Source organism: Zingiber officinale, chromosome 4A (assembly GCF_018446385.1).
Source record: "Zingiber officinale cultivar Zhangliang chromosome 4A, Zo_v1.1, whole genome shotgun sequence".
NCBI lineage: Eukaryota > Viridiplantae > Streptophyta > Magnoliopsida > Zingiberales > Zingiberaceae > Zingiber > Zingiber officinale.
In genome coordinates this window covers 59299337-59310459 of record NC_055992.1, presented here as the reverse complement: position 1 = coordinate 59310459, position 11123 = coordinate 59299337, and the positions used below count along the sequence as shown (strand labels likewise).

Sequence of the window (11123 nt, the reverse complement as noted above, 5' to 3'; positions counted from 1 at the left end):
TTATACTTATTCAATTGGCACTGAACTGAAATAAATATAATAACTGAATTTACCTTTTATTAATAATGATATATGATACAAAATGAGCCCTTTACAATCATCTCATAATTGGTACTAGGGCTAATACTAACATCATGCTCGTACAAAATATGTGGAAATTGATTTTCATTTTGTTCGTGAAAGTATGACAACTCAAAAGTTATCTGTCTCTTATATTTCTGGCTGAAGATCAAATCGCTAATATCTTTACTAAGTCATTATCCTGACAACGTTTCAACAAGTTAGCAAGCAAACTCAACGTTAAAGATTTCCCGTTAAGTTTGTAAAGAGATAAAAGAAAATTATCAGAATTAATCTGATTAAATCACCAAATCAAATAAAATTAATATTAGGATTATTCTAATAATTCTGTTATAATTATTAGAATAATTCTCAAAATTATTTTTAAAATAATTCTATTATTTATTAATTGGTTAGTTGAGCAAGTACTTTTTGAACATTATATATTGTATTATCCTTGGGATAAACATCAATGAACAATAAGATTTATTATTGCTCTCATATTATTTCTTTCTCTCTTCTTATTCTTTCTCAAGAACCTCAAAGTAAACTAAACTCAAGTTACAAGATTTAAAGGACAAAAAAATACTGACCGTTACTAACATTTCGAAGCCATATATAGTTGCATCGACACCACTAGCCCTGAAACTAATTTTGTAGCTCTCGTGATGCCTTCCAACTCATGTTATATTAAGAGAGATAAAGGTGCCTGTGGTACGTACAACTACATGGATGGCTCCTCTCGAGCACCAAATGCCATGGCCCTACGACCTACTCTCTCTTCCACTCGTGCCTTAAAATTAAACCGAGAAAGCCAAAGTGCTACCTCACAACGTTTGTCTTCTCTGATCATCTGCCCTATAATCTAATACTACCACACAGGTACAATACACTTAGTGGAATAAGCTGAACCATCCACCCATACGCATCTATCTCACCATATATGTACTATAATCATATATACGTCCTCACACTTGCGAATTCTATACTAATCTCTCTTTTGTATAGTGGAGCTTCCGAAAGCTCTCTCGAACTGACTGGTGCTGCTATATTTAACACGAATACATAGCATCTTTGACCTATCAGCCTTTGCTACCAACAGTATTAATGAAGGTTCAGGTGAGAGTAAAAATATATGAAATACTTTTTACATTCGTGGAAGCAAAGTGTCAACTTGAGCTACGGACGAGCATGCCATATTTGAAGTGATAAGATGACACAACACAGAACAAACTCACTCTGTTTCTTTAGCAACCAATCGAATCGCATTGTAGTGGGTGCAATTAATGTATGCTCGCTCCATCCGATTTATATAAGGGATCCTGATATCCATGCACAATGCGTGAACTTTGATTGAGTAGAGAGGAAGAAGAGTAAGGGAAGATGGGAGAAGAGGTGAGCGAGGAGTCTGAACTGAAACAAGAATGTCAACTTGGAATGAGAGAGTGCGGTGGAACAGAGCCAAAAGGCTCGAGGGATTGCTATGGTTTTATGATAAATCCTGATGGAAGGTAAATACAGACCTCGATTGCATCTTCACCTCATGCACGTTCAAACAATGATAGTTACTAACCAGGAACAAATCCGTGTCAGATGGTATGGGCTGTGGGTGAATGTGATAGTTCTGTGGGCGATCTACTCCATCTTCTTCACTTCGCTAGAGTTTGGCTTCTTCAGAGGCCTGCCAGAGCAGTTGGAAGGCCTGGACTGCGCGCAGATCATTTTCTTGGTCGACATAGTCATTCAATTCTTTGTTCCTTACAGGGACCTGGAGACCTACAAAATGATCAGCCATAGGAGGAAGATTGCTTTGCGGTGAGCCACGTCCATCAGCATTATACATTCTAATTGAGATGACAAACAGCCGAGCATGATTCCTGTGCTGCAGCTATCTCAGGGGAAGTTTTGCAGTTGATCTTCTTGGATGCTTCCCATGGGATTCCATCTACAAGGTAAAGCAAGAACAATATCAGATAGCACAAACATCATAAAATCATAACCTTGTGTTTCCTTACCATAGGCAACAGGAAACGAAGCAATCCGGTTCCTCACATGGGTTCGAGTATTTCGCGCGAGGAAGATCATTCAATTCTTCAAGATGATGGAGAAGGACATCAGGATCAACTATCTCGTCACGAGGATAGTGAAGCTTCTTATGGCTGAATTGTATTGCGCACACACAGCTGCATGTGTGTTCCATTACCTAGCATTAATGGTGCCACAAGAACAAGAAGGGAATACATGGATTGGAAGCCTGACACTAGGTGATTACCAATACAAGAACTTCAGGGATATTCACTTTTGGAGACGATACATCACCTCCTTATATTTCTCCTTCGTTACATTGGCAACTGTTGGTGAGTCATGAGAACGTAAACCAAAACTTTTCATGCACGCGCCAAATTATTTTGATACATTGTGCCACTGATTTTTTTAGGATATGGAGATATACATCCTGTGAATACCAGGGAGATGATTTTTGTCATGGTCTACATATCTCTGACCATGATACTCGGAGCTTATGTGATTGGCAATATGACTGCATTGATTGTTAAGGGATCGAAGACCGAGCAATTTCGAGACAGGATGTCAGATCTCATCGAGTACATGAACATTAAAAAACTTGAGAAAGGTATAAGATCACAGATCAAAGACCATTTTAGACTGCAGTATGAGAATAGCTACAGGAAAGAATATATTCTGGAGAACATCCCAGTAGCTGTGAGATCCAAGGTATGTATAACTATTAGTTTAGATATTCCTCGAAAGAAAGGGATTTTTCGATACAAAAGAATTTTTGGCAAATATTTGATTGTTAGCCATGAAAAAGTATAGTTTATCTTTGTTATATATTAATCAATGCACTCGTAGATATCTCGAAGCAAGCTAACCAATGTAAGTATAAACTTTTGCAGATATCTCGAACTCTATATCTCGATTTGATACGTAAAGTCCCCCTTTTCAAAGGATGTTCGGAGGAATTCCTTTATCAGATTGTATGATTGTAACTTTGCCATTTTAGAGAAGCTTTAATTGCATTATTTATCATAACTATACTACAATTGTGATGCAATTAATTTAACTTTAATAAAGCTTTAGATACTGAATGGATCGATGCAGGTGATGAGGCTGAATGAAGAACTGTTTCTCCCAGGAGAAATGATTGTAGAACAAGGAAGTCCAGCCAATCGAATCTACGTAGTACTTCAGGGATATCTGGTAAAAGAAGTTCGACTTATAATTGAAAGATGAAACAAAGAAAATCAACTAGGCAAAAAAGTTTTTCTTTTTAAATCTTTTTTCCTCTTTTCTTTTCTTAGTTTTTTTCTGTTATCTCTTTCAAACAGGAGGAACTCTTCATTGGAGAAGATGGCGCAGAGGAACCAATCGTGGAACTCACGACCTCTGATACACTGGGCGATGTGGCTTTACTCTGCCACATCCCGCAGCCATTTGCAGTGCGTGTTTGTGAACTCTGTAAAGTCTTGCTGATAGAAAAGCAATCGTGGGGCAACATATTGCAGCTGCACATGAAGGATCATACCCAAATGCTCATCAACTTACTTGAGGTACCTAAACCAGCAGCAAAAATATTCAATCAATCTGTTAATATTTGTGATTTTCGACAGAAACGGAGAGAACCAAGCATCTTGCAGCTGGAGCCGCACATCAGATACCTTATCGCAAAGCAAGAAGAAGAACTAGCATTAGGCCTCAGCAGCACTGCTTATTACGGGGACATCAACCGTCTTAAACTCCTAATCAATGGAGGAGCAGATCCAAATACTGCAAATTATGATGGCAGAACTGCGCTCGTAAGCAATTGCTTTTGTCTGAACAACTTAAATTCACAGTCACTTGTGTCTGTTTATTCTGTTGCAGCATATGGCTGCTGGTAGAGGACATGAGAAGGTAGTGAAGTTTCTTATCAAACGAGGAGTCGATGTTAATTGCATAGGTCAGTGATCCCTCATCAGACAGGAATACTGCCTTGGTCTTGTTCTGACACAACTGATTTGCCCAGATAAGTTTGGAAACTCTCCATTGTTGGAAGCTTTGAAGGCAGGACATGAACTGATTGCAGCAGTCCTGGTGGAAAATGGTGGCATCGTGAATCTGAATGATGCTGGGAGATTTCTCTGTGAAGCTGTCACAGATAACAACGTAAAGTTACTACGAGGGTTGCTGAAATATGGAGTTGATCCAAACTCCAGAAACTATGATGAAAGGACACCACTTCATGTTGCTGCTTCACAGGGCTTGCACCATGCTGCTACTATGCTGATTGAGTCTGGAGCAGATGTTCTTTCTAAAGACAGGTACTTAATACTTTACAGTGACATTCAATCACATACTGCATTTCTTGCTCTCTTTTTTTTCACAATAAAATCTAGTGGCATGAAAACCAAATGCATCACTATGTACCAAGTCTAATAAATTAGAGCTTTCTTCTATCTTAGAAAATAAATTTTGAGTGATCTTAGTTTTCAGTCAGTTAATGTTTTTATACATGCATAATGAACATTAGAAATAAGCTTATACTTCATCATATGATGCGTTTTTGAAGTTAGCATGTTCTAATCTACCATCCCATGCATTAAACAAATCAATTAACCGAGCAAAAATTAAATTCACCCTTAGAAAGTACACTTGTTTGTCTCAAATTAAATTTCAAAGTTGTATACGATAAGAAAACTATTAGATACTAAATTCCTCCAAAGAATTGGAATATACAAGTAGGGATGGCAACGGATAGGATTTAAGTAGGATTTCATATCCTCCTTACTCATCCTCATTTATTATATATATCTCCATACTCATCCCCATACCCATCGGGTATTTAACTTTCATACACATCCCCATATTTCTCGGAGGTTCGGATATCCATATCCTATCCATCATCCTATTACTCCCTACCATTTTCATTTTTTAAAAAAAAATTATTTCAATGTACTTCTGTGCTCTTCCTCATCTTGCGCTCCTTCGATTAGTTGAACATTTCTCGTGGAAAAGAAAATGAGATACGTATTGATGACTAGATAAAAAGGCAAACTAAGTCTTTTTTCCCGAGGCAGAAAGCAGGCTAGAGTTTTTTTTTCCCAATAAAAAATTAGGCTTATATTATTTATTTATTTATATATATATCAGGTATGGGTAGGGTATGAGTAGGATTTACCACATCCACCTCTGTACTCATACCCAAAAATACTCATACCAGAATTCCCATTTATTATAATTGAGTATAAAATTTCTCTTCATATCCTCCTCCATTTGGGTCGGATGTCAAATTATCCATCGGATTCGGGTAAAATTGTCATCCATATATACAAGACATAATTAAGAATAAGAATACAGTCTTTGAAAGTCAAGTTTCGCCATCGTTTTGTATATGTAATGGAGTAGTAACTAAAATTTTCAAGTAGAGAACTCCATCTTTCATAGACTCTAGCTTCGTGAAGAAGTTCATGTTGTTATATGTTGGATATATATAAATGGAGAAGCGATGGAAGAGGAAAGAAGTTCCATTGTGAATGGGACTTTAGTCTCACATTGAGAGTTTCAAGAAATATTAGTTGGTTTATATTGATTCACATGCATTGATGATATGAACAAATGCATGGAGAGAGGCTCTCTCTCACGTGTGGGTGCGCAAGGCGTGCAAATCCAAGGCCCGAATTGCATTGAACCAAGTTGATTCGTGTACGAGCACGACCTACATGCTTGAATGATAGACCAGTCAGGGCAAAATTTGGCCAAGTGGAATGAACTAATTTGGTCTGACCTCCTATATAAAGAGGTTATGATCACAAACAAAATAGATACACACAAAAGCTGAAGCTCTCCACCCTCCTCTGTCGTGCATCTTTTACTCTACAAAGTACCCGTGATAATAGTCGAGTATCTCTCAATTCGCCGTGACCACCAGTGATAAGTGGGAATCACGATTAACGTTGTATCCTGGGAAATAGACGACCTGAGAACCTTGAAGCACAGCCGGAGGTGAGGTGAATCTGTTTCAAGAAAACTGTGTCCATCGCAGGCCTCGATTCGCTTAGTTGATCTACCCGCTTGGTCTCACTACCCGATTGGACACTCAGCCTGATCTGCGGCTCACCTGCACTGCCCAATCAGCCACTCTGCCCACCTGGCATGATATGCGACTCGCCTGCACTACCCAATCAACTACTCCGCCCGATCAACCTACCAATAGGTTGTAGCTTCCAGAATGTTAGACTTAAAAGTTATTGTGGTAAGTTTCTTTGGAAAATTTTAAAGTTTTATCTTTATTCTCCTAAAGATGACACTTTTTGAAGTGTTCTTTTACACAAAAAAAGCAATCCCCCATTTTCTTTTTATGCGAGCCTTCAATGATACATCCCCTTCTTGTTCATGTGTGGAGCCTTTGACACATTCTCTCCTTCCACTAAAAGTGTCTTAGACTTGTCTTGTTGAGAACCTTCCTCTTGATTCCTCCCCAATTTATATTGTCTTAACCTACTCCTCGAAGTAAATATATAAGTTTTGTAGGATCAAATGGTAACCAACTAGAGTTGGGAGGAGTTTTTATGTTTGTGAAAACGGTTTAATTTAAGCTATGTATTTTTGTTTGATATATGTCTAAGTGTGCAAGAACATAAGTATACACATATGGAGACAACTTTGTGTGACCACTATCATGTGTACATAGTGGATCAGGGTCTATGCAGATTTAAAAAGGATGGTATGAGACACCTAAGGGACCACAAAATGAGAAACATCAAAGATAGTTGTTCTTGGAAAGCATATTATGTAAGTGAGGTGAGAAGGATGACATGGGGAGGGAGGTGAGGATTCAGTGGATTCAAGAGATTAGAAATTTAATGTAAGATAGCCGGAGGCACCCTACATAAGTATATGAGAAGGATGACATGGGAAAGGAACTGAGAATTAAGTACATCTAAGAGATGAGAAGCTAGATGGGTGAAGGTTTTGCGATGGAAAGAAGTTGTTTGATGAGTATAGATTTGAGAACAAATGTACACAGGCGAAGATAGTTTTAAATCTAGGTGAATTTGGTCATTAGATGTGTTGTAGTCAACATGTCAATCAGTTGAAAATGCATGAGTAGTTAACTGATGGTTAAGTCAAGCGAGCAATCAACTCGAAACCTAACATAATTGTATTTTCTAGTGACTAGTTAACTAATTGTCTATGAACAATTGATTGATGCATATCGACTGAAATAGTCATTGATGGAAATGAAGCAATTAGTCATGATCCATTAGTTTTGGTCAGTGCTAGTCAACTTGTGGTTATGGCTAATCAACACTCTATATAAAGCAGTCATCAAAAGAAATGCATAAAACCGCACGATTCATTGGAATTAGTTGATTTAGTTGACTGACGGGTGCCATGTTAGCAAGAATTTGTCAAAAAGTAGTTTGTGGAAGAAGCTATATTAAGAGTTATAAAGGTTATAAATAACATACAATAGATCATAGATCATAGATCATATTTTTAGGTTAAGTTTCTATTTATTTTATGTCTTCTTGTTAGATCCTAAAGTTCATCTTTGGTACTCAATTAAAGAGGAGAAAAAAAAAAGAGGATTCCAAGAGTAACCATTAAAAAGATCATAGATCATGGATTGAAAGCCTAGATAAAGCATCATGTGGATGCGATTTCAACCAAACCAATGGGATTTTCATGAGGATGAAAAGTCAACAAGGATGAGACTTCAGCAATGTAAAGTGATCGACCCACCAAATGGGATTTCCAATTTATTCTCTAATTGATATAAAAATCAACCTGTAGAGAGAATCCTCACAACTCACCATATAGATATAAATCTAATCATAGGTGCAAAGAGAGTTTAAAGAGAACTTTTGCTGCAAGGATGAAACCTTTAATAAGCCTTCTAAAGCCCCTAAATGATCATTTAAGACTTCAACAATGACAAATTAATGTTTGAGATGTTTTATGTGAGTTCTTATTCAAAAATATTTACCAAGAAGATTTTAAATGAGACCTAATGGTTATACATTTTCATGGTTGGTCGACTAGCAAAAGGCTTTGGTTGACTAAAAACTATTTGTTTATCATCATTCCAAGCCATAGTTCAAATTTTGGTTGTCTAAGAAATGTATTAGACTTACTATGCTAATTTGATCACCTAACCAAAAATTTTAGTCACTTGGTTTTTGTCCAAAGTGTCAATCTTTGATCACCTATACCCAGGGACGGATTTATGTAAGGGCTGGGCTGTCGATAAAATCACTCGAAAATTTGAATTTCTCATCTAGTATCTCGAAGTCAACTTTGGTCATCTCAGCCTAAGAAGAAGACCTTTGCACAGTACATAGCAATAACTAATAAACTTAATTACATAAAGATTTTAGACAAATATTCATTCGCCTTATCAATTCAATCATTTAAATGAATTCTTTCCCTATAAGCAAATAAGAATATAAAAAAAACTCTATTAATAAAAGTTAATTTCTTTCGTCTCTAGTGAAAGCCCGTAGCTAATTTTGAGATAAAAATATTCCATTTCTAGTTGGATTAAAAAATTATTTATATATTTATTTTAAAATTGACCGGATAAAATTAATTTTAAATAGAAATTTTATCTCTAATTTTATTTTAAACCTGTTTTTAATTTATCTCAAATAATATATCAAATATAATTTTAATTTATTTATAAATTTGTTTACAATTTTATTTATAAATTTGTATATAATTTTGTTTAAAATTTGATAAAATATAGGAAAAGGTGAGATGATAATGTGCTCGTGTAAAGTGAACTCAGACCTCTTCTATAACATCCTTGGCAGACTCAACCAACTCAGAATCAGCCCTGCCCACTTTTAATTCTCGGATCCGTCCCTGCCTATACCTTGGTTGTTGGTACCAAGTTACTAAACCTCTTATTACAAGGTCTACCTAAAACAAACCCAAAACACATCCCAATACACATCCCAATTTGTTGTTCCTCAAGCTTGATCCATCACCAAGGTAGGCACTCCACATGGATGCACACTCAATCTATTAAGTCAATTATCATCAAGTTTACTTCACTATCTCCTTATTAAAATCCTTTCGATAAAGAGTAACAAAAACATTCTACACATTCTTAATAAACACGTTAATACCAAAAAGCTTACGAACATATACTATTCGAACTAATATGAGTGTTCACTTGATTTCTTTTTATATATATATTTTTCATTCATATCATTCAATCAATGGTTAAATTATGAATAGGTGAAATAGTTGTTGGTTTAAATTGAAGAGGTTGGACAACATTGAATTGATTAAAAGAAAACTTAGTTAGCTATTATGTGTATGTTCATATAATGCACACTAGTTCGAGTAATCTAATTTCATAATAAAAATAATAATGTGAAGTACTTAAATGTTATTTTAAATAACATATACGAAATGAGTATGGATGCACTGTTAGCTCAACTTTGTATTAAAAGATAGAGATGAGATTAATTCAACAATAACACAAATGCAAGTGTATCTTTACTCAAACTCAACATAAAACAATGCTATTTACATATTTTGTATTTGTAAATGTAGGTGGGGAAACACAGCTGTTGACGAGGGGCGTAGATGCGCGAGCCAACATCTAGTTAATATTCTTGAAGATGCACTAGTAAAGCAAGAAAACAAGTGAAATGACACTTCCTTTTCCACAAGAGAAATCATCAAATGAATCACTCAAGAACTTAATTGACAAATCATTCTCCTTCATCAATTGCATATTCATTTGGTTGAGTCAAACAACTATCATCTAATTTTTGTTGGAACTTGTTGTTCTTTATGTTGGGTAGCCCGAAGCGGGTGCGTGTTAGAACGCATTTCATAAATATGCATACTAAAAAATAAAAATAATAATAATTCCTAATTATTATATCACACACACACCACACGCTTACGGAAAGTAAATTTACACTAGTTATACCTGACGGATGATGCGTAGAAGATTTCATTGAATGATCTGGAGTGGAAAGGAGATCGACCAAACGACGCACGAGCCTCACCTCTACTTGTATCCATGCCCAGCTATCTTCGAGACGACTTCAATAAGTCCGAGTTCCATCTTCCCGGAAGGTACTAGCATTGCATTCGAAGATGGAGCGATCTGAGAGAAGGATCACGGCACTGATCCGGAAAAAACTTGTTGCCGGGGGGCGGCAGCAAATCTGGTGGCGGCACTGATCCGGAAACAACCATTGCTGACCGGAACAGTCATTGGGCGGCCGGAACCGTTTCCGGACAGCCAACACAGCAGGTTGGTCTGACAGAACAGGGATGGCTGGAACAGCAACCTCTGCTGACTGGAAGCGCTAGGAGAAACAGCCATGGGCTGGTCGGCAACGGGAGCAGTAGCTACCGGAGGTGAAGCTTCTGTCCACTGTAGTTGCCGGCGATGGAGCTTCTATCCAAAGCATCTCCTAGCCATCTCCTTTGCCCGGAACAGGGGAGGAACAACTTCCTCTTGGCACCGGAGCAGGGAGCAGTAGCTTTCTGGCGGCAGCAAGCTTCTCGTCGGAACAGCGGTGGCGTCGACAGCTCCCATAGGCGGCAGGTCTTTGCGACAGCAGCGGCAGCTGCGGCGACGCGTGCACAGGACAACAACTCCTGCGTTTTCTCTGGTCGGCAAGGAAGTTGCTGACCGGAGGAGAGGAGCTTTGGGCTGTGCTTGGGTGGCGCTAAAAGGGGCAGCATCGGTGAGGTCCTTTTCCTGGTTGGCGTCGGCGGCAGAGGTACAGGGGAAAAGGTTTTTCCCTTTTTCCTTGTGTCGGTGGTAACGGAGGAGGGAGAAAAATAAAGACTGTTGCTCCTAGGGTAAATGAGCCGAGCTGAGTCGAGTTTTGGGATATTCAAGTTTGTTTGATAAGATAATCGAGCCGAGCCGAGCTTAAAATGAACCAAGCTTTTGAAATGAGTGTTCAAGCTTGGCTTAGTTTATTTTTTATGAGCTTGGTTCGTTTAGATGTTATCAAGCTCTCAATTCAAGCTTGGCTTGAGCTTGGCTTGGGCTTGGTTCGAGCTTGGCTTGAGTTTGGTTTGAG

The 11123-nt window shown here is 37.6% G+C and overlaps 1 protein-coding gene across 1 annotated transcript; it reads left to right on the top strand.

The window, feature by feature from the left end:
* Nucleotides 1-1542: 1542 nt before the first annotated feature.
* On the top strand, nucleotides 1543-9721 carry LOC121972415 (potassium channel KOR2-like). Its single transcript, XM_042524087.1, has 12 exons — nucleotides 1543-1571; nucleotides 1654-1875; nucleotides 1949-2012; nucleotides 2081-2417; nucleotides 2498-2793; nucleotides 2976-3056; nucleotides 3181-3279; nucleotides 3408-3629; nucleotides 3690-3875; nucleotides 3943-4018; nucleotides 4085-4379; nucleotides 9625-9721. The coding sequence occupies exons 1-12, from the start codon at nucleotides 1552-1554 to the stop codon at nucleotides 9719-9721; spliced, it is 1995 nt and encodes a 664-aa protein (XP_042380021.1). The 5' UTR covers nucleotides 1543-1551.
* The last annotated feature ends 1402 nt before the right edge of the window (nucleotides 9722-11123 follow it).

What these genes read in the sequence shown, in the direction of transcription:
- LOC121972415 (XM_042524087.1), top strand. Translation starts at nt 1,552, where the DNA reads ATGATAAATCCTGATGGAAG. An exon ending in ATGATAAATCCTGATGGAAG is followed by an intron (nt 1,572 to 1,653) that starts GTAAATACAGAC and finishes AATCCGTGTCAG; the next exon opens with ATGGTATGGGCTGTGGGTGA. An exon ending in GATGTTCTTTCTAAAGACAG is followed by an intron (nt 4,380 to 9,624) that starts GTACTTAATACT and finishes TTGTAAATGTAG; the next exon opens with GTGGGGAAACACAGCTGTTG.